The following is a 23,410-nucleotide window of genomic DNA, read 5'->3' as shown; positions in this document are numbered from 1 at the left end:
CTGGGACCATTGTACGGCTATCAGCGGATACAACAAATCCATGACCAAAGTAGGTATGCACTTAGTTTGTAATCGGATATAGGCTACATTTTTAAAAAATGTGTTGTGCAGAAACTTAACAAATCTTGAGGAAAGTGTATGCATGTGAATGACTTAATTAAAGAGAATAAATGAAAATCTTTAGGCTTTTAAGCTACATTATAATGTATCTACGAACCATATGTACCTACATACATTGCAATTTAAATTGTATATTTATTTATAGCATGAAGTTATTTAATATGCTAACAAAACCTGTTCTATTTTAGTTAGTCTTTGGACTTACTCGCCGTCACACTGGGCTTAATTGCAATTGCTCTGTGTAAATATTTAAAACCATGTCAAGGCATATCACAAAACTTTCGACATTATTCACATTTATCATTTTCTTTTTAATTCCTATAGGCAGGGAAATTCGAAAGATTCTCCGTGTTAAACTGTGTGAGAAAAATACATATATTAAAAGCAAAATATACGCAACCGCATATTCTATAACCGTTGAGTTTTATAGGCATTATCGGAATAAGATGACTGATTATAATTTGCCTACATTTAGCTCAGGTATGCATACAAAGTGCACGTAAAGTCATAATGTTTATTATGTAATAAAGCTCTCTTGTTTTCCCTATCATGGCACATACAAAATGATTGTGCATGCCAAACTGACCTTCGGTAATAATGCTCCTTGATCGGCATGCAACGGTCACTGCAATGTGCTGCATCTGGCATTAGCCAGAACATTAAGGTGCATTATAAATGACCGGTCAACCGCGCATAGGAACTTGACGTCAATGTAACAAGCTATAAGATGCATTTTTGCAGCAGTAAACAGCGCTAGCGTCGAGAAAATAAAATCAATTTCAAAATGCAGAATAGTTAACCGTGAAAGCTGTTCCCAGAAGTGAGCACAGTACACTGACGTGATGAGCATAGGCATTGCGGTATTATTTTCCTGTTCATTAATTTCGATTTATGTCGTGTACCTATTGACTTTAGTTCGTTGAACAACTGCCCTGCGTTTCGCTTATCTTTAATGTTTACGACGATAGTTCAATACGTTTGTTTTCTATTTATTGTATGATGCCTATATTATGAGCAGTCTATAATATAACTTGAATAGCAAGCACATCGGCACAATGTGCTTTTTTCGAGAAGCAAGTAGTTGTCCGCCAGCTGATTGGACCATCTTTAAGACATAAACAAAATAAAATAACTTTATACTACTAAGTTCATACAACCACCAGTTTAGTTTAAAATATAACCTTTATGAAACCTTTTATGTTAATTTATTATGAATTAAATAGTTTCTGCATCAAAGTCCATCCAAATAATTTTCTGTTGAGCACGTGTAAGGATTTAGATAAATGCGTCAGTATGATTTAAAAATTCCTGTTTTTTTATATATAGAGCCTGTATCTAAAGTAAGTAAAGGCGAAAATATCTATAGTTTTTTTGCTAAGCCTGCCATAACAGTTCATATTTGGAAAAACGCTATCTAGTAAGTTAAATTATTGATAGGCAAATAATTGCCTCACAAAATTGGTTGATCTTGTGCTCACTAACTGAATCAAAACTTACTAAATGTTTAACATTAAACAAAAGTCATGAAATCGTTATCTTTCTCAATAAACATGAAAATTATCTATCATTGTAGCAGTTTTATAACAGTGCGTAGTATTATATCCTGTGACGTTATATTGACACTCGAAATCCGTGATCTAATTGCGTATTACGTAACAGATACAATAGAGCAAAGTTACGTGATGTATCTCTGGAACTGTGACGACATTTCTGCGAAACATGAGTCATCTGCGGACCACGATTGACCTGTTGTATATCTTTAGTTGAATAGCCTCTTTTTTGCATTGACATTACTCATCGAGACACGCGTAGCTAGGCGCACTTACGCATTCACTCTATCAAAATACGTAATAACTGTGACATTACTAAATTAATGTAACAAGACGTCGTAGTAATAATCAATTGGCGTAATTGTTATGATAAGATACCAATACAATTCAATCACTATCAAATGTTAAGTAGTCGGTTCCTTGAATGACCCAAGGATCGCTAACTGCAGTTTATTTTGCCTTCAAAGTCTGCGAACAGTATAATGTCCTTATTTGAAAGTATTGTATGTATACTAAGTAAACTGTAAATAACCAGAAGATGTGAGACGTTATGATGACGCCGTGCCGGCCGGCGTGGCCATGACATCAGCACCGACCGCGTCAACGCGCGTCATCCTTTGCGAATCTCGAACAGTTTCTCCGCATGATAGGTTAATCATCGCGGTGCCACACAGCCAATCAACAACGTTATCATTATTTAAATCGTGTTTACACGAATGATAAATAAGAACAGCGGTTATAAATGGCAGATGACGTTAGAATTCTAACAATCTTCGTTACGCAATGCCATTACCTATGCATATATTAATCGAGAAATTAATTCAATCAGATCTGCAGCAATTAATGATGTTAGAAAAACATTTCATTAATTTTGTCATAAAAGGCAATTGTAAATAATTTAATCAAATATTCATTGTGGAGTATGAATTGTTGACTAACATCTTTTGACATCATTGGCATATCCAAACAATCTACGGCACGGATGTATCGTAGGCGGCCCCATCAATATGCGTCGAGCATGTCTTTGCGTTCGACAATCAGACGCGTGAGCTGAGTTTCTGATTAATAGCGTTGCCCTCTTACTGGACTATCCGATGACTCACGCATTGATATTACATTACACCGTCAATGGGTCCTTTGACCTTATTCAACGGGTTCAATAAGTGCAGTAGATTGTCCTTGTGCTAAATTCGCTTCTGTAGTTACTGTGTTCCAAGAACAACAATAAAGTTGGCCTACGATGGCAATAAAACAATCTGAAATGATTAGGCACACTAAACCTATACCTTGAGTATCGTGAAGTTTAACAAAGCATCAACACGCTACTTACGCTCTGGCTAAAATGTAACTCTCAGGAAATTAGATTCTGAATTACTTCTAGTTTTTAACTGGTGTGAAAGGGTGATTGTACGACCATCTAAATATTACCGACTGTCATTCCATTTACAATAAAAAAATAATGTTCTTATTTTATATTGTTCCAGATTCCAGAGTTTTCGCTCGATGGGAGCAACAGTATAAAACAGAACGGCAGTGCCAAAGACTTGGTTTCTGTCATGGAGAACATTAAGAAAGGCAATCTCATGTCTCGACAAAACCAGACATTAAACACTCAAGTCACCAGTTCTTCGACACAACAGGTGAGAAATATTAATATGATCCTCATCTAAACATTAGTGCACTGCATTCCTAGATCTCCCCTACCCTAGGTGACATCCACCAGAATTGTATTTGTTAGAATCCCTTTTTTCTCCAGATTGTTGAATTGTGACTACCATACATGATAAAACCGCCACGAATGATTTGTCCTGAGTGCAACTCATAGAACAAGCAATTCGATGAAGGTTACTTAAGTCATTGATGGCCAAACGACAAACCGCACCGGAATCTACATATACCGAACACTACCACACAAATTATAATTTGTGTGGTATATAATTATATTACCTACAGAAAATACATAAGCCCATTATTGAAACAAAATTATACACGATAGCTTATTTTTAGGGTTCCGTACCTCGAAAGGAAAAAACGGAACCCTTATAGGATCACTTTGTTGTCCGTCTGTCTGTCTGTCTGTCTGTCTGTCAAGACCCTTTATCTTAAGAACGCGTGAACGTATCAAGCTGAAATTCACATGGAATACTCGGGTCTATTGTCCCTTTAAGCTGTGAAAATATCAAACTTCTAAGCCAAGCCAATCAAAAGATACAACCGATTATGTCGATATTTTCAACAAATTTTCGACACTCGCAAAGGAATCAAAACCTACAGGGTACTTCCCGTAAACTCAGAATCTTGAAATTTGGCATGAAGCATTGTCATATAATGCAAATATAGGAAAAATTGCGAAAATCACATTTTTTTTGTTATATAATATAATAAAAATATTTTAATAAAATGAAACTTACTACCTTATTTCTCACGAACGAATAAAGGTACCAAATTGAAATTTATACCAAATACCTAGGTCTATTGTCCCTTTAAGCAATGAAAAAATCAAACTTCTAAGTTAACGCGATCAAAAGATACAGCAGTTTTACCGACACCTTAGACGAATTTCCGTCACACGCTAGGGAATCAAAACCTACAAGGTACTTCCCGTGAACTCAGAATCTTGAAATTCGGCACGAAGCAACGTTATACAGTACAGATAAAGGAAAAATTACGAAAATGATAAATTTGAAGTTACATAAAATATTAAAATAATATTATTTTTGCTTACATGACATAAAATATTTTTTTAATAATTATAAACTTACTACTTACCCTTTTTCACATGAACGCGTAGAGATATTAAAGTTTTGATAAAAAGTGAAATTCATATCAAACACTTCTTAAATATAATGGCCTCTAAACTGTGAAAAATTTTAAATCATTCAAAGGTCATTGGGCACCTTAGTATGGAAACCATACCCACGGCGGATATGAACGAAATACAGCACAGTATAATGATAAAGGCTCTGATTTACTATGGCATTAGTCGCATCAATGTGAACCATGGGAATCTAGAGAAAATCAGGTGTAAACATCAAATATTTTCCTCATTTCAATGGGGAATTTAAGCGACCACGTTTGACGGATTTGAGAAATCATTTCTTTGTAGTGAAAGAGTATACTCGCCGTTTATTTCCATTGTCATCAGGTCAGGATCTGATGATGGAAATCCTGAGAAATCGAGGGCAACTATCAGAAATTGTAGGCATGCATAGGATTTAAACTTGATTCTCAGATGTATGTCTGGTGATACTATCAAACAGTGAAGGTTTAGAGCTTATCTGATGATGGAGACGTGAGAAAGTCGAGAGAACTCCTTAACGGTATGTTTTTAGTTACGTCGTGTTTATATTATTCGTATTGACGAGAACTTTTCACAAAAGTTAAAAATAAAAACTTTTTACAAAAAATAAAAAACAACTTCTAAAAACAACAAGAAAACTGTTTATATGCATCGGTCTAGATCTCGGTGGTTAAATAAATATAGATGCATCCTCTAGACACCGACTTCTAGACCGATGCACCTAACATCTTTTTAATTTCTTTCTTGCTTTTGTTTTCTTGTTGTTAAAAAAACATATAAAAATATGTTTGAAGTTGGAGTTGTTTGTAAAATGCTACAAAATAAAGCCGACTTTATAAAACAAAGAAAGGGACAGAATACTTTTGTCAAGGCTCTAGAAACGTAAAGCCAGCAGCCCCGAATCCTACTCTCTAGAGGTCGTTGTTACAATTCGATAGCTTCAAGTCGTCAGGCGGTTTCGAAAAAAACCTGAAACTGGGGCTCGTTAGGTGATTAATCCCTCAAAAATAAAAGATCCCATTCCTGCAATGGCTGCTTTAATCCAAGTTAGTAGTGAATTCTCGTCACCTAAAATAAAATAAGCTCCAACACAAGGTTACGTTATAAATTGTAAAGGAGTTCCCATAACTATATCTGATCTTTGCTATCGATCCCACAATGGCAGTCAAACCTATCTATGTGGAAAGTCTTCGCCAATACGAATAAAATAAACCCAAACACGTGGTAGTTGCAACATACCGTTCAGGAGTTCCCTCGACTCTCTGTAGTCTCCATAATCAAATCAGCTCCAAACCTTCACTGTTTACCAGTACCCTCAAAAATACACTCACATGTCTGGTTATGACTCGATGCGTGCCTACAATATTCAAGAGTTGCCCTCGATTTCTCAGGGTTTCCAGATCCTCATCAGATCCTGGTCATCCGAATTGGCAACTTCCTTCTTTATGAAAATTCTTTAACAATAAAAACTAGCATTGCAACCTGTACAATCCTCTGAAACTGCTTGTCTTTTATACTTTCAAACGATCCTGGACATTCGTCTCCATGGAATTTTAATAAAATATTATATTCAAAGAAACGTCATACCATTCTCCACGATTTAAAACTACTTTGATTCATGTCCGCCACTTTTTACAAACCGGGTCAGATATGCCCAATGACCTTTAAGACATAATTAGTTATTTTCAATCAAATTTCTGAATGATGACTATAAAATGTTGTATATAAATAACTTTAATAAAATAACTTTTACAAGGTACTGGCCTACTATTTTAGTTATCATCATCCTCCGAGCCTTTTTCCCAAACTATGTTGGGGTCGGCTTCCAGTCTAACCGGATTCAGCTGAGTACCAGTGCTTTACAAGAAGCGACTGCCTATCTGACCTCCTCAACCCAGTTACCCGGGCAACCCGATGCCCCTTGGTTAGATTGGTGTCAGACTTACTGGCTTCTGACTACCCGTAACGACTGCCAAGGATGTTCAATGACAGCCGGGACTTACAGTTTAACGTGCCATCCGAAACACAGTCATTGGTGTCTAAGATATACTTAGAAAGTACATACAAACTTAGAAAAGTTGCATTGGTACTTGCCTGACCTGGAATCGAACCCGCGCCCTCATACTCGAGAGGTTGGTTCTTTGCCCACTGGGCCACCACGACTTTAGTTATACTATTTTAGTTATATTATAAAATAAAAAATATTAACTATTTTGACTCTCACGAAATTACCATAACTAAGATTGTTCTAAACTTAACGGTTGGCGCGAAACTCACTTTTTATCTATACAGGATTTATACGGAACCCTCGCTGCGCGATTCCGACTCGCACTTGGCCGGTTTTTGTTATGTTGATTCACTAAGGCAGAGCTTTACAAACGTTCCAAAATCTGTGGTATCTTTTAGCTAGATTCTTATTAAATTAAATGAGAGAATATCGCTATAAATAATAATAAGTACTTATTGTTCTATTCATTCGCGATAATGATTTCGCATTATCACTTGCGGTTGAAATTGCCTGATCTATTTCTGTCATGATAACATGACCCTATGGCCTACATTACGGTAAACTATACAGTAAAAGTTACCTACCCATTCGCTAGTTATAATAGTTTGTGTTTTACGGTGATTTTACGAGTTTTTTTTTAATTCAAAACAAATAAAAAAGAACCAAAGTAATCTTTTAAAATAAGTATAACTTATTATGTACACAATCTTAGTTTTAAATAAAGAGAGCTATATTAACCTCGACCTTGGTTTATAACAGTGTGTTTATTTTGAATTCGCCCAACGGAGTTACGGGAAAAATAAAATTTGAACGCAAATGCGAGTAAGCGTTGCCCGCGAGATGTATCTATTGTCGGCACTAATGACGACGAGGTCGACAGAATGCACAATTATTTCAAAGCTGTACAAAATTAGTAAGCCATTGTTTCAAAATTAGCAGGTATGAAACAAATGGCAAGACAAGACAAACATTTAGCTGGGACCATGTTAAGTGTTATTTTGATCCCGATTTACATAGAGAGCGATGGAGATCGCAGATATTTAGGAGAATAATTAGTATAAAAAATAACAATGAGATTGGTCGGATGTCAGCAGCGAGTGAATATGAACTGACATGGTGGACCGTAACTGGCGCTGTGCCAAAGCACATAGTGACATGCTTTAAACGTAGGACGATACGCTACGGGCGGCGTTTTACATCGCGCCCTAAGGGCCTCCTCTCCCAGTACATATTATTATATCAGAGCTACTAGCGTATTATAGGTATGTTACTACATACTATGTCACCATATTTAGAACAACTATACTTCAAAATGGATTTCAAAGTTACATACTGCAGTAAGTACGATACTTGTCTATCTCTCTGATCATCGAAAGATAAATAAGCAAGAGGTTAGTTTTAATTAAAATATTACAAGTTTTTTAGTAGAATGTTGTTAGGTACGCTTTTATGATGAGGCATGATATTCTTTTTGTTGTTTCTTCCGAAATATTTATTTCTAAAATGGTTTAATGTACCGGAAACTAAATCAACTCGCCACATTAAAATCTCACAAAACATTCAGAGTATCAAGTAGGTACGAACGAAGTTCAAGGGCATGATTTGTTGCATCCCGCCCGCCCACACACTGTGAATCATTTTTTCGCTACTCAATCAAAGTATTCAATGCCAAAATATGATACTATTATAAGCCGACTAATAGTTTATAGACAATTATTTGTAAACCTTGTAAATAAACGTTTGAGTATCCTTTGGTAGTGTCCATTAATACTTGAGAGTAACATGTAAAGAAGACAATATTTTTGCCGATTATAGAAATATCGTCCTAAACTATAAACATAACACAGATTTTTCATACGTGTGCTAATTTTAAAATCCCGCTGTTATTTCTGTATTTCTATTTTGTATAGCCCTGGCTTTATTTACTTCGTTCGTGTAGGTGCGCCAAGACGTGTGACGCTCAAACTAACAATCTCCTCTAGCATTGGCACTGAACTCCCCTGCAGTTCTAGTCTAGATAACGAGTTGTAAGGAACAATACATAATAATTTGCCCCTTTACAACTAAGAAATTACAATTACAATAGTTCTCAGTGTCATTAAAAATACGGTAATATTTAACACGTTCTTAGTACATGCTTTTAACCGGCTTAACCACCATTTTCTTAATTTTTAACTTATATTTCAGATGGTGTCTAGTACAACTTCAAGCAGCGCCTCATCTAGCCAACGGTTGCAAAGTTCATCGCAACGCCTCGCGCACATGGCCAACACTGAAAGAAAAGCGAGCTCTATGAAGTCCGATCTAACAGAACTCAAAAGCTCAATTTCGGAAATGAAGACGCTAAGCAACACAGCAGCTAAAAATTTTGGCCAAAGGTGAGTCATACCATGTCAGTCCACCACATCCACAAATAAGAAGATAAGAATTATTTTTACACTTCACTTACATAAGAAAATCCATAACGTGCCAATATTTGTTTCATGTTCGGTCAATAGGTGTTAACACAGACGGTTTCTAGAGAACATTAAAGATAGTTTTGCCATTACCCACGAACCTGTACTAGCGAGCTCACCTGAGCGACCTTGGCTCTTGTCCAATTCCCACCCGCTGTTTCTCCACTCTGTGTTTGCAGTACCACGCCGACAAACAATAGCAACACTAGTTCCGTGCAACCCTTTTTGTGCTCTCGCACCACGAAATCGTACAATATAAATTAACAAAACATTGTGTTGTGCTAATTGAAGTGCTGTGTCCATTCAAATTAACAATCTATTTTCAGACTACGAAGCTCAATGGAGAATATAGTCGATCAAGATGACTTGGCAGATCGGAATTTGCCCGTAATCCGGGATCTAAGCGAAATGGATGACATGGGCGACATGAGTGATATGGGTGAGCTTTCAAGCGAAGGCCCACTTGTAACTTTTCCCGAATCTGATACACCACCTCCTATAACAGAGAAACCATGCCTATTATCTAGTAATAGTGCTGTGGTTGGATCAAGCACAGCGAATGAGTTGAAATACAGCGCAGCACGTATGACTTCTGCTAGTTCTACCAGAGTCGTTGCTGATGGCTATAGTGCTTCGAGGTCTGCATCTAACAGCACCAAAATGCGTCGAGTACAGCACGGCGATATGCAATACGCGGAACGCAGCGCTGCTAACGCATCACATAGATTGTTTCAAGCAGAAGGTCTAACTGCTGAACAAAATGCAGCATCTCTTCAAGTAAGTAAGCTAACGCATTGTGTTATTTCACTTTCTTTAAAAAAGTCAAAACCAAACAAATTGCGATTCAATTTTCGCCAAAATATTATTGGCCAGACGACTACCACATTAGGACGTCTGGAACCTAACTTCGTCTATGGAGCCGAAAAGGCGCGTCGAAGGACGTGACCTCGCGTGAATGCGACCGATCGATATCACAGAGCACCGCCTTCACCACGGCGAAGCGCGCAGTACAGCGGGATTTCTTGCTACGATAACATCCAACATGTGAATGTTTTTAAAATCACGCGATTGTTTAGTCGCGTACTATGGCTGCACGAATTATTGCATGGACTGGCAGGATGCTGCGACGTGGAGGATCGCCTGGAGCGGTGAGCTCATTTATCTGCAGGCGCTTATCGCCGCAGTAACTGAACCACGCGTGTCTCAGTCAGTGCCTGAACGTCGTGCGCGCGAGCACACGCGGAAGTCAATTATTGCGCGTGCGCGCACTAGTACCCGAATAGTCCGTTTTAAATATAGTATCAGAATGTCCGCGGGAGGGGGGTCCGCCCCGTGGCCGGTTCACCGCGGCGTCCTTACACGCTTTCATCCGCAGCCGCAAAATCCTTTGGTGAGAGTACGTTTCCTCGGAAATTTTCTCATACGACCTTCAAAACACGTGACGTGTGTACACAAACTTCGAAACTCACGAAAACGCACGAATTTCATACGTTTGGCCTATATCCAATAGGAATTATTAGGACGTACAATCCGAGCCGTGACGTGTATCGCTGTCCAATATAAAACTAGATTTCATTCCGGAGCAAACGTGTCGCGATTTTATTCAAAAACAATGTCTTCAAAACGTCGTTCAAGACCAAAATTACGTATCGTTATTGCTGTAACTATCAAATATTTACTTAGTGAATCATGTGTTGTTTGTACATAAGTGATTTCAGTGATAAAATTGTCCCCTTTAAAGTGAAATCTTAACGTTTTATGTAACAATGCCGTAGACTTAAGCCTGCCACCAAATCAATTGTGATAAAAAGTATTTAATTTCACGTCATATAACATTAAAATATGTATTCTAGGAACAAAGATCTTTGAAGGCGGGTGAAGTTACAGCACAAGAAGCAAATAATATGTCAGCTACAAGTTCAAGACTACAGACAGAAGCTTTCAGCGCAGAAAAAATGGCAATGGCTTCCGCACAAGCACGTCAAACCGTCACCTCGAGCGGTATGTTCAGCCATAAGGAGCACTCCAGCGTTGCCCACTCTAATATGACGATTTCAAGCAAAAATTTGTCCACCAAGTCTACCCTCCACACTTCTTCCCAGGTATGTATTTTTTTACGTTTTAATTTTATAATCGTACAATTAATTTTAAGAGAGAATCTATCGAAATGTATGGTAACATTTTTTTTGTAATTTAGAATACACTCTTACGCATGCTTGGCTAACCCTTTTGATGCTAGTAATATACCTACTCCAGTCATTAAAATCTTTTGAAACGTACATATCGACCTTAAATCCAAAATTTCGCATAGGTGCCCGCTTTTTTTGCAAAAGAGTTTATATTTGCAAAAAGGGTCTAAGATTTTACTGATCAATTTTATTGATTATAACGGCTGCATTTGACATGCAATCTATCACTTATGCATAATATTGTTGAACGAAATGAATAAATGAATCTGTATTAAATCCAGACTATTTTTCTTTTCAGATGAGTCAATTATTAAACGGAACAATTAAACCAGGTGACGAAGATCTCACAAATCTAACGTTTGAAGATTTAGACAAGCTTAATGCAAATTCAAACCAAAAAGATGTTGAAATGGCGATTCAAAAATATTCATCCAGAATGAATGCATTCATTACATCGATAAAGAATAACCAAATGGACATGAAAAATGCATCTATGCATTTCAACAAACTTAATGAAATGTTACGAAGAGCTTGGGCTGTACCAACATACGGTCACGAACTTGGATATTCCCTGTGCAATACTTTAAGAGAATCGGGAGGACTTGATATTCTCATGGGAAATTGTCTGGAGTATAACAATCCCGAATTGCAATTCTCTTCAGCGAAACTTCTTGAACAATGTCTTACAACTGAAAACAGAGCTCATGTGGTAGAAAATGGTCTTGAAAAAGTCGTGAACGTTGCCTGTTCTTGTACGAAACACGCAAACTCTGTAGATCATTCAAGAATAGGCACAGGCATATTGGAGCATTTGTTTAAACACAGTGAAAGCACGTGTGGTGATGTAATAAAACTGGGAGGTTTAGATGCTGTCTTGTTTGAATGCAGGAAGAATGACGTGGAAACACTCAGACATTGCGCAACAGCTTTAGCCAATCTGTCTTTGTATGGTGGAGCTGAAAATCAGGAAGCCATGATTAAGAGAAAAGTTCCAATGTGGCTATTCCCATTGGCTTTCCACAATGATGACAATATTAAGTACTACGCTTGCTTGGCTATCGCTGTATTAGTTGCAAATAAAGAAATAGAAGCCGCTGTTCTTAAATCAGGAACTTTAGATTTAGTAGAACCATTTGTAACTTCACACAACCCATCTGAATTCGCTCGATCAAATCTTGCACATGCCCACGGTCAAAGCAAGAACTGGTTAAAAAGACTAGTACCCGTGTTAAGCTCGAAAAGAGAAGAAGCTAGAAATTTAGCCGCTTTTCATTTTTGTATGGAGGCCGGAATTAAGAAACAACAGGGAAACACAGAAATATTTAGAGAGATTGGTGCAATTGAATCTTTGAAAAAAGTGGCCAGTTGTCCGAACGCTGTTGCATCGAAGTATGCTGCTCAAGCTTTGCGATTGATTGGCGAGGAAGTGCCCCATAAATTATCGCAGCAGGTTCCTCTTTGGTCTATTGAAGATGTTAGGGAATGGGTAAAACAGATTGGTTTCTCAGAATATGCTACTAACTTCTATGAGAGCAGAGTTGATGGTGATTTGTTACTACAAATAAGTGAAGAAAATCTCAAAGAAGATATTGGTTTGCAAAATGGAATCAAACGCAAAAGGTATTTTGTTTGTCGATCTATTTCAAAATCTGTCATATACCTTTTACCTAGTTAAATAGATGCAGACTAACTTGATTTTTTTTTCAGATTCACTAGAGAACTCCAGCAACTTAAGAAAATGGCAGATTATACTTCGAGAGACACAAGTAGTCTTAACGATTTTCTACAAGGCATAGGTCCCGAATACACTATTTATACATATTCAATGTTAAATGCTGGTGTTGACAAGGAATCGATTCGAGGATTAAGTGATGAACAGTTAGAGAATGAGTGTCGAATTGTGAATAGTATACATAGGTTACGAATTTTAAATGCTATTAGAGGTAAGTTGATTACTATTTTTGATAACATTATAATTGAAGAGCGTCTGTCCAAAGGGAGCGAAACAAATTAAGAAAAAATTAAAGAAAAATATTGTGCTTTGATGATGTATGTGTCGAGTCTGACATATATTTAAGTTCATTAATCAAAGAAGAGCTTATCACTTTCGATTACACAGGCTGTGATAGGATTGTAGAGTGATAGTAGAAAGACTAGAAGGCATAAAACAATCTTGATTAAACAAAGTTTTAAGTTGAAAGATACGGAAATAGCCTCCTCTGAACAGACGCTCCCAATTTGGTATGGAAGTGTACCCTGAAGACTGATTAAGGATAGTTCTTAACCGGGTTCGTCAAAATCCCAAAAATTTGTACAATTCCTTATGTATTGATATTTTTTTCAGCGTACGAGTGCAGTTTGTTGAGTAAAGGTGAAGAAAATATGGAAAAGAATTTGGATGTATTTGTTAGTTACCGAAGATCGAATGGGTCACAACTGGCCAGTTTACTCAAAGTTCACCTTCAGCTTCGAGGATTTACAGTGTTCATAGATGTGGAACGATTGGAGGCTGGCAAGTTCGACAACAACTTACTACAAAGCATACGTCAGGCAAAACACTTTTTGCTTGTTTTAACACCAAATGCACTCGACAGGTGCAAAAAAGATACCGATAGAAAAGACTGGGTTCATAGAGTAAGTACTATATAATCTACCTTATTGCGGAGAAGTATTTAAATAACATTGATTTCATTATTAAAAAAAAACTTCAAAACAACGTATATGGTTATATACCACCTAAAGGCAAAAACATGAATATTCTAACCGTAAACTCAACTTGCAGGAGATAGTGGCAGCGTTGCAATCACAGTGCAATATTGTACCAATTATCGACAACTTTGAATGGCCTAAAGCAGAAGAGCTTCCAGAAGACATGCGAGCAGTGTGCCATTTCAATGGTGTGAGATGGATTCACGATTATCAAGATGCATGTGTGGATAAGCTAGAAAGGTATACAACTTTATAAAAAAGTGTGCTTTCATATTTGATCTATCTACATTTATTATTTATATATTACTTCGTAATCTCAATATTTACACGAGAATAAAATGTTCCAGCTTCCTCAGAGGAAAATCGAATCTTGCTAATCGACTAGATGGTCAACTTCGGGGTCGCGGAGACACGCAAACGCCTGGAACCGCAACCATTGGACGAGGACCACCTAATTACCAACGCATGGCCTCCTGCGAGAGTAGAGGAAGTGACAAAGCAGATTGACTAGAGTCGCCCATACACACACTGCCGCCTGTTAGGTGAGCTTGAACTTTAGCTTTTATTTGAATGAATGTTTTATGAAGATTCTGGAATCAAAACTAACCAATTTCCTAATTACGAAATAGAGTAGTTAATTAATGTTAAATTTTTCAGACCACGACGAACTCGCCAACCCTCCATGGGAAAAGCTTTTTTAGCCTCCTCACAAAGCTGCGAACAATTACCCACTAGTAGTAATACTTCTAAGAACACATCTCCTGAAAAAAGTCTTTATAGTCTGCCTGAAATGTTATCTGAAAGTAGTGATAACATAGACTGTCACGAAATGGAGAAAACTTCACGTAGGTGCCGTAGCTGCGAAGGCATTTTAGAAGCCGATGAACAAATGCACACACAACTATCTTTGCCCACGCCTTTACAAGCTGCCACACAAACGAAGAGGAAAAGAAATTTTATGGACAGATGCGTGAACAAAGTGAGACTGTGCTAATTGCCATTGGTGTAATGGTGGTTTACGAATAGGTAGACATGTCTACATAATGCAGAGTGTGTATGATCGGTGACTGCAATATTGGACTTTCTTAACATATTTATGTGAATCTAATTTTAAAGTACAAACATGTGCACAATGTGTATATATTTTGTGTATGGCTATAATTTAAAGATTCGAATGTGTGTCAACACATTGCTATTGGTAATCTAATAAGATCGTAATCTCAATGAGTGCTTGTGAATTATTTTATACTGCTGTTTTACGAGAAGATCACCACCCTGTAATGCTTCAAGAGCATCGCACGAGGTGGTGATATATTGTTAAATAGGACTGTTTGCTATTGTAAGTAGTATGGCAAATTGCTTATCTGATTCTGGTAATATTATATTATCTCTCTATCTCTTCACTCTCTATAGATATTACAATGATTTTTTGTCCTATTTTATTTTATAATTAGTATCTTGCCAATGAAGTATTTGTAAAAAGCAAAATGTTACGAAATTATAATTCACATTATGTGATAGTGTAGATCTTCTATTGTATAAAAATATTTAAATGGATCCTCTCGAAAATATGGATATATTGCTAGTACCTATGTACCTTATTAATTTCCGAATGAAATATTTTCCAAACTAAGTAATGTTATTACTTAAACCTGTACAAAATTTTATCATAGATGTAGAATTTATGTTAGTCATTTTATATGAGTTAACCTTAATATAAATCATTGTACTCCGTCAACCTTATATTTATGTACCTAGCTCTAACCACGAAATAAATGGCATTAATAAAATAATTAATGTTATGGTTTTATTTGCCCATTCTGTAGAAAACTACACTAATTATTATTGGACACCATTTTAATTTCCGTATTTTGATGATGTCTAAAAAAAAACCCTTATATCCATTAGAGTTCCTAACTTTCCAATTTTTTAGGTTGATCATAATAAAAGGTCATAACACTATATACAAATAAAAATTCTACTATGAACAAGGATATGATATATTATGTACATAATATTTTACATGCATGTACTAAAAACCTGCGCTGAAAACCAGCGCTGTTGTCTCGTGCCTGCGTGCGCGAGATACAGCATTTATGCTGAGCGCTGTCCCTTTCACGCACGAGTGACGCAATTGCAGCGTTTTTTTTTTTTTTTCCTTTTTATGTTCACTGTATTGTTTGTTTTGTGCCATATTTACTTATTTGTTTCTTGCGTCATTCGTGTGTTCGAAATAAATGGATTTTCTTTCTTTCTTTCTTTCTTTCTTACTATAACCAACATTTAGTTATACATAAGAAATAATAGATATATATTTTACAACTATATAATAACAATTGATACACTAAACAATGTCTGGTACCAACTTAGTTCATAACTGAAATTCTATTCTACTTTATTACAAGACAAGACTAGAGATACAATACATAAAAATAATATTTTTAAGTTAACAAATAATGCTAGGCATACTCTATGAGGTTTCAGTTCTAGTAAGTTTTTTGCAATCAAAATATTTTTACTAATTACACAAAATAAATATTATGCAATTCAACTTCACTTAAATAAGAATGCTGCAAAAGTAAAAAACTGTATGCTCTGGCGGGATGTTTTATTAGTTTGAAAGAATAAGTAAAGTATATCTATGTATATACTCAATTCAATTAACAGAATTAAAAAGGAACCCATTTTATTTATTTATTTTATTTTATTATCACAAACACGTTTTCTTACAATCTATGCTATAAATCTATGCTCCACAAAACCGTTTACACGGTTTGTCTGCGGAATGCTATTATAAATCTATGTTTATTAAAAAGTATTTTACATGAATGAGCTATCAATTTAAGAAAATAAAAACTCATTTTACTGACACAGTATCATTATTAAGTGAAGTAGATATTCTATTTCAAGCTACATATATATGTACATAAGTTTATACAGAGTTTTGCATATAAGAAATTAAACACACATATAATATCACTGCTTAAAAGTTCACCAAGTCTATCACGATGGCTTGTTGACTTGTATAGAAAAGGAACATTCATCACAACCGATAATAACTTGAGACGGGACTGATTCCTCACTGCCCAACACATATGTACCTCCACACCTACACGGGTAAGTATATTCACCTTCACTGGAGTCAAAATTCATGTCACTCAAACTAACAGTATCATACAGTAAACATTCACTGTTTTCATGACACGACAACATCGCGTCATACTGTTTCCTAGTCAGAGGATCTTTAAGCACTGCCCATGCTTTCTGAATCAACAGGAAACTTTCGTCGCTTTGATCATCAACCTTGTCAGGATGTGAAGACAGTATGAGACGTTTGTAATTCTTCTTTAGATCGTCACTCGATACAGTTCTATCACACTCTAGTACTTTGTAATAATCGACGAAATTTTCTTTTTCCTCCATTTGAAGTTTGTTAACTACAATATTAGAATAATAAATATGAGTACCTTTTTTTAAAATAAGGGTTATCTTGCTTCACCAGTTTCTTTCCAAGATGTGTCAAACACAAGCAAAGTAAATTAGCTTTTGCAGAACGGTATTATGTTTTATTTAGTGTAAATGTAAAAGCACACACCACAACAAACAAAATACTACAAACAAAACCGAATCATTTGAAATCGAAATTCAAAATATTAGAAAAATAAAACTTCTTTTAAATTTTTAATGGCATGAAATAAAACTTCTTTTTTTTTAATTTTAGTTCTAACTCTTCACAGATTCAGAAAATTCATAACTGAACACAGTCTATTAATTTTATTTCGTTCGTGTTTCATATAAAGACTCATAGACAAATATATTTTATAGCGACGATATTTTACGGCGACGACGGCAACGCACTTGGTGGAGTTGATATGATTCTAGCCCATGAAGACGCAGTAAAAGCGAGGCAAAGTTGACCGAAGTGCCCCACCACACTCTTTGTAAATATACCTCATCTCGAGCAACTTCGCGAATATTGTGGAGGCTGTTTCATTTCACCTCAGCGAACTTTGCGAGTAGGGTGAAGGCTGCTTATCAATAGATTGAACAATAGGGATTTATGTACGGTCCGCATACGGGAGTTGAGAAGAGATGATAAGGACTATGTAGGGAAGCGGATATAATTCTATTCAATTATAAAAATATTATTGCTGCTTAGAATGACTGCAGGGCATGGGGCCTTGATTTGGATTCTCGGCTTGGGTTAAGAAACTTTCATAAGGGGTCTGAAAGTCAGTGATTGAGACGCATTGGAGAGTACCTACGTTACGTTAGGCCTGTGCTTGATTTCTCCCTTATCGTGGTCGATTGCCGTAACATTACAAGATGCTTATGCGTTCCCCGTGCGAATCCCCATCATATACACGCAAAGCCGGAATGGGATGTTAACACGAGACATAAGGCTTGCAGAAGTTTTATCATACATCGCGTCAAACTTACGGAAATACAAAGGTATACATTGAAACTGGTTTCTGATCTTGGTTTTACTATATATCTGTGCTCTAAAAAAAGATAATGGTCAATAGACAACTGTCACTTACAGTGTTGCCAACTTAGCTACTTTATAGCCAGACTTAGCAACTTTTTGATGTCAGACAGCTACAATTTTTTTAAACTTGTAGCTAAACTTTTTAGCTACTTTTTCTAGCAACTATTGATTATGATCTCGGATTATGATATATTTTTGTAAAAAAAATAAAAACAAAGTTATGGTAGTGGCATCCCCGACAAACAAAATTAGTATTAGCAATATACGATACGACTCACTTAAATCGGTGCGGAATAACTTTGGGGATTCCCTCTTTTGAGTGGTTTTGGCTTGTGAAGAAGAACTCCGAATTCTATTTTATGCATAAGAGATTCGCTCAGAAAAAGCGGCCAATGCTGTCACAATTACGTTTTTCCTAAAGCCGTTCTTGACAAAATGGGTACTATGGAAAAATATTCCAAATCCAGCGCAGCTGAACCTTCTACATCTTCTTCTCATACATAATTAAGCAAAAGATTGTCTTCTTTTATTTGTTAATTAGGTATTCACAGTATTAAAGTTAAGTTGATTAAAGTTTATAGCTGATTTGTTAATTGCAGTGTTTTATTTCTTTAGTATTTTATTATTTCGGAATTCAGCTACTTCTAGCTAGTTTTTAGGGAGAAAAAAATACTCAATATAGCAACTTTCTCTTAAACTCCTAGCTACAAGCCTTTAGTAGCTGTTGGCAACACTGGTCACTTATCACTTACTCAATACCAGGGGGGAGACACTCCGTACATTTTGACAGCTAAGTGAATGAAGAGTCGCCACCTTTTATTTGGCCCGGAAACTATTTACTATCTAAAAGATACTTTAAATTACCAACAGATGGCACTACACTATAATCGTTTTTGTTTGTCAATATAAAATTATTTATGCAATATTAATTAGAGAAAAGTATGAGGAAAATATTAGACACTTAAAAAAAAGATAAAATAGGCGAATAAATTAAATACGGTTTGAAAAAGCACAAATATCAATTTAAACTAAAAAGGCCTGGTGTCAGTATTCCAAGTAACTTAACAAAACCGATCATCGATCATAACAAAATATCAATATGGCGGTTTTTGCATTCTGCGGACACGCGTATAAAAAGTAATAATACATAATAATTATTTGTTTTCCTTCGACCTTTTACTATATTAACGATGACATTTTCTATTAGGGTAAGTAGCATAATGTAACTATAACGATAACCAATGTTATAGTTACATGGTGCTATTTACCCTAATAGAAAATGTTATGAATATGATGCATATATATTTTTATAGCTATAGCTATGTAGGTAGTTCGGGGCCAATTTAGAGAGAGATGGCGCATTGACAAATAGGTTTGCATGATTATCACGCAAGAGGGCTCTCTTTTCCCTATATATTACTTTACTCTTTGCTCAATACAAACCACTAACAATTCGTAGAATTATAGGTTAGAAATTAGAAAACAACTCGTTTTTTTATTGTTTATCTCTTAAGAACTTAATTGTAATCTCATAAACTTTTAAGCGGCATCTAAGTACATTTTTACAGCAATTTTCTAAAATGCCAACATGGAATCAAATTCAGTCTCAACTTCGAAACCCAAACAATCCTGTTGTATTTTTTGATATTACAGTAGGAACTACAGTAAGTAAATTAAAAATAACAAAGTAATCCGCAATTTCTTACCAATTACATTATCTTAAATTTCTAATTATATTTTACAGGAAATCGGGCGAATGATTTTTGAATTGTTTGCAGACGTCGTACCTAAAACTAGTGAGAACTTCAGAGAATTTTGTACAGGGGAGTACAGAAGAGATGGTGTACCGCTGGGATATAAAGGAGCTACTTTCCACAGAGTCATTAAAGACTTCATGATCCAAGGTGGAGACTTTGTCAATGTGAGTAATATTTCTAATCTGTAAGATAGTACACATATACAGGTATATTTTACTTGCTACTATTATATAGTATCAAAAATTTTACTTGTAGATCTTTATTTCTATAACAATTTTTATAAAATTGTTTTCAGGGTGATGGTACTGGTGTCATGAGCATTTATGGAGGAAGCACTTTTGCTGATGAAAACTTTGTGTTAAAACATGATTCACCTGGATTACTTTCAATGGCAAACAGTGGTAAAGACACTAATGGTTGCCAGTTCTTTATAACATGTGCTAAGTGTAACTTTTTAGATAATAAGCATGTTGTGTTCGGAAGAGTCATTGATGGACTACTTGTAATGAGAAAAATTGAAAATGTGCCCACTGGACCCAACAATAAACCTAAAATACCTGTCACAATATCACAATGTGGGCAAATGTAAATAAAATGCTGTTGACAATACTTAACGTTTATTTTTTTTGGTAACAATATTGGAAGCTCAGCTTCACCATAAAAACATTCATAAATGTTATCATTTAATCACAATCACAATAATAAAATAAACAAATAATCACAATAAATAATCTTCATTCCACAATTAATTAAGGACTAGTCCATGTTTTGTCAACTTTTATCTGCACTATTGACTAATAAATTTCTCGGTGGTATTGAAGCAGGCCCATACCGTCTGGCAACTTCTTTAATGAAAGCGCCCTCCATCTGTCGAGCGACTTGGTCAAAGAATAAGTTCGATAAATGAGAGTGGAAAGCTGAGCGGAATTCAAAGGTTATCTGGAAATCTATCACACAGGATTGCTGTTCCCTTTTGAGCCCTGGACTAAATCTCCAAAGAGTTAACATATGATGAAAGAGCTTGCCGTCGAGACATTCTGCTTTCACTAGATGTGGCTTTAGTAATGTCACATTTGAGGTGTAGGACTCGTTTATTGGAGGAAAACCAATAATTAAATCTGCTTGAAGGTTACGAGGATTCCTCTTTGAAACTATAGATTTCTTACACCATGGGAGAAAGTTGCAGTAGTTTTCAACATCTGAGACAACTTCAAACATTTGATCCATAGTATGTCTGAAAATTCATAAAACAACAAATACATTATATGATGCAATATTTGCCAATAAGATGTAACAGAAGATAGATAGGTATATAGATAGATAGAAGTTAAGAGATAAATGTAAGCTCTCAGAATATCATTTCTGTTAAATTATTGTAGAACAATTAAGTAATAAATCTACTTAGGTGTGTAGAAATTGAAATATTATTTTATCATGTTTTCAACTATCATTCCTGATTACAGTGATAACATATGATGTTAATCTTTATAAATAAAAAAATATACAGCGAAGTTCAAAACAAGTGTTCCATCAAGTTATGTTAAACATATACAACCACTGAATTGTAAATAATTGTGAGGGAAGGGATTATGTAAATGCTCTTCAAATAATTTTGAAACAGATAGATCCAACATTCTACTAGGCATTATTATTTGATGTGAAATAATGAATAATGCTGTAGCAAGATTGTTTTCAGTTTTTACTTGAATGTAAACAAATTGTTTTTACACCACCTGTAGTAATATTATGATATTAGTGGGAACAAAACTATATTTAGTAGGAAATAGTAACAACTTACCCCACAAGCTGCCTCCCGCGATATTCGCGGGTCCTGGCATTTTGAGGAAAACTCAGGAAGGTTCGTTTCTGTTGTTCATTGCCATGGCATTGACATCCAATTTCGCCTAAATGTCTATTTACGTAATGACCCTGAAAACTACAGGAAGAGATTAGAAATATTTTAAACAACACGCAGTAGCCAAGAAAACCATTCCAAGTAACTAAACAACCTAATGAAAACCAGGAAAATCAAGGTGTGACAGAAAATACATTAAAATGCAAACTTACTTGAAGAAAACATGTTTCGAAAAGAGAATTCTAGGACCACTTTTAAAAACGATTTTTGACAAAACCATTTTATATTACAATTTAAAATCAAAAAACCTACTATAACCTTGCGAATTACCTACTTAAAGCATTTTAACTAGAATTCTATCCGTTCTTTTTGAAGAAAATTATTTCCAATGCTCACAGCCACTTCCGACTTTTCGCGAATTTTACCCTTGGACCTGTCATAAAATATGACATTTAGCGTTGACAAGTTGCTATTTATAACTGTCATCATTCATTGCCAGCCCCAAGATGGCCCCAAGTCATATTAAAAATGCTGTAATCTAAAAGGTTTTTTTTTTTTTATATTGACGAATAAAAATATTTTGTTTCCAATTGCAGTTAAACAAGCTAAAATAATGTATTCAGTCTGGAGTTTGGGTTCACGTGAACTTCTAGCTAGTACCTAGCCTTTTCCCATGAAAGTTGGGTTCGGTTCGAGAACTCGAATTACTGCTGCAAAATTCTTCGTGTTGCTGTCACGAATATGTCAACTGTCATGTCAAAGTTGTTCATAGTCTGTCTGTCAAAATTGGCGTTGTCAACCTTAGTTTCATGAACACGTGTGGATTATAATGTTGAGCATGGATTCTTGCCGCAGGTTGTTATTGGTTAGCACGTGTGCCTAGAATTTTCAGTTTTTTCAAGTGTTTTAGTGACCTTTTGTGACTTATTGTTGTGTTTGTGTGTTGTCCTTGTGTTCGTTACCAGTGTTGTACTGTTGTTTCGGTAAATAACTAGTTTTAATTAGCGATGGATCGCAATAAACCTCCCGATCCCGATCCTCCCGACATCTCTGCATACGCTCCTCTTTCCCCTAACTACCCATTATCCCAATTCGCCGATGTTGCTTGCAGCATCGCGGATTCCCAGAACTTATCTGCCTCGAATGCCAGGAAACGCTCCGGAGATGATGCAAACATTGTCGTGTCAACCCCACCACCGAAACAACAAAGGAATTTAGTTGGCCGCAGCAGGTACTCTGCTACAGATAAGGCACCGTTCATTGTCCACGTGTCTCGTTTGGAACCCCAGCCTAATGCCGGTACTTCTCTGCATCCGGTTACCTTTGGAATATTTCTCCAAAAACAGAGCATAGTTAACATTGTCCGTGATGGAGTTAAAAAAGTTGGCAGGAACCGTGTTTCTGTGGAATTTAAATCCCCTCAGGATGCAAATGCATTCCTTATTAATAACATTCTTCCCAGGAACAGCTTTGTGGC

General features: G+C 35.9%; 3 protein-coding genes and 1 long non-coding RNA gene across 9 annotated transcripts in view; 2 read left to right on the top strand and 2 right to left on the bottom strand.

Moving 5' to 3' along the window:
• Nucleotides 1-15,629, top strand: part of LOC124631047 (NAD(+) hydrolase sarm1) — a 59,397-nt gene extending 43,768 nt beyond the window's left edge. For 5 of the 6 annotated variants that reach the window (XM_047165160.1, XM_047165161.1, XM_047165162.1 and 2 more), the window contains 10 exons: nucleotides 3,155-3,310; nucleotides 8,666-8,856; nucleotides 9,261-9,711; nucleotides 10,788-11,036; nucleotides 11,422-12,743; nucleotides 12,831-13,066; nucleotides 13,468-13,757; nucleotides 13,906-14,072; nucleotides 14,180-14,374; nucleotides 14,490-15,629. In XM_047165160.1, the coding sequence (XP_047021116.1) occupies nucleotides 3,155-3,310; nucleotides 8,666-8,856; nucleotides 9,261-9,711; nucleotides 10,788-11,036; nucleotides 11,422-12,743; nucleotides 12,831-13,066; nucleotides 13,468-13,757; nucleotides 13,906-14,072; nucleotides 14,180-14,339 (3,222 nt within the window). In that variant the 3' untranslated portion in view covers nucleotides 14,340-14,374; nucleotides 14,490-15,629. Of the gene's footprint in view, nucleotides 1-25; nucleotides 50-3,154; nucleotides 3,311-8,665; nucleotides 8,857-9,260; nucleotides 9,712-10,787; nucleotides 11,037-11,421; nucleotides 12,744-12,830; nucleotides 13,067-13,467; nucleotides 13,758-13,905; nucleotides 14,073-14,179; nucleotides 14,375-14,489 lie in introns of those variants that run through there. The other variant, XM_047165166.1, reaches the window with a different exon arrangement.
• Nucleotides 9,083-18,364, bottom strand: LOC124631052. Its single transcript, XR_006984470.1, has 3 exons — nucleotides 15,873-18,364; nucleotides 9,827-9,828; nucleotides 9,083-9,094 (listed from the first exon to the last, which is right to left on the bottom strand). It is a non-coding gene; the product is annotated as an uncharacterized LOC124631052 (long non-coding RNA).
• A 1,372-nt stretch (nucleotides 18,365-19,736) lies between these two features.
• On the top strand, nucleotides 19,737-20,687 carry LOC124631051 (peptidyl-prolyl cis-trans isomerase H). The gene is made up of 3 exons (XM_047165174.1): nucleotides 19,737-19,985; nucleotides 20,066-20,242; nucleotides 20,374-20,687. Exons 1-3 carry the CDS (start codon nucleotides 19,902-19,904, stop codon nucleotides 20,665-20,667), a joined length of 555 nt encoding a protein of 184 aa, XP_047021130.1. The 5' UTR covers nucleotides 19,737-19,901; the 3' UTR covers nucleotides 20,668-20,687.
• On the bottom strand, nucleotides 20,679-22,379 carry LOC124631050 (coenzyme Q-binding protein COQ10 homolog A, mitochondrial). The gene is made up of 3 exons (XM_047165172.1): nucleotides 22,146-22,379; nucleotides 21,877-22,014; nucleotides 20,679-21,312 (listed from the first exon to the last, which is right to left on the bottom strand). The coding sequence occupies exons 1-3, from the start codon at nucleotides 22,211-22,213 to the stop codon at nucleotides 20,850-20,852; spliced, it is 669 nt and encodes a 222-aa protein (XP_047021128.1). The 5' UTR covers nucleotides 22,214-22,379; the 3' UTR covers nucleotides 20,679-20,849.
• Between the last annotated feature and the right edge of the window lie 1,031 nt (nucleotides 22,380-23,410).

The sequence above is a fragment of the Helicoverpa zea genome, chromosome 6 (genome assembly GCF_022581195.2).
Source record: "Helicoverpa zea isolate HzStark_Cry1AcR chromosome 6, ilHelZeax1.1, whole genome shotgun sequence".
Taxonomy (NCBI): domain Eukaryota; kingdom Metazoa; phylum Arthropoda; class Insecta; order Lepidoptera; family Noctuidae; genus Helicoverpa; species Helicoverpa zea.
Note: the sequence above shows the minus strand (reverse complement) of the source record. Positions and strands in the feature narration are given on the sequence as shown.

Bases quoted from the DNA above. Each gene is read 5' to 3' on its own strand.
- LOC124631051 (XM_047165174.1), top strand. From the start codon at position 19,902: ATGCCAACATGGAATCAAATTCAGTCTCAACTTCGAAACCCAAACAAT. The intron at 19,986-20,065 runs GTAAGTAAATTA...TATATTTTACAG, and splicing joins ATATTACAGTAGGAACTACA to GAAATCGGGCGAATGATTTT. The intron at 20,243-20,373 runs GTGAGTAATATT...AATTGTTTTCAG, and splicing joins AAGGTGGAGACTTTGTCAAT to GGTGATGGTACTGGTGTCAT.
- LOC124631050 (XM_047165172.1), bottom strand. From the start codon at position 22,213: ATGGTTTTGTCAAAAATCGTTTTTAAAAGTGGTCCTAGAATTCTCTTT. The intron at 22,015-22,145 runs GTAAGTTTGCAT...CTCTTCCTGTAG, and splicing joins TCGAAACATGTTTTCTTCAA to TTTTCAGGGTCATTACGTAA. The intron at 21,313-21,876 runs GTAAGTTGTTAC...ATGAATTTTCAG, and splicing joins CGCGGGAGGCAGCTTGTGGG to ACATACTATGGATCAAATGT.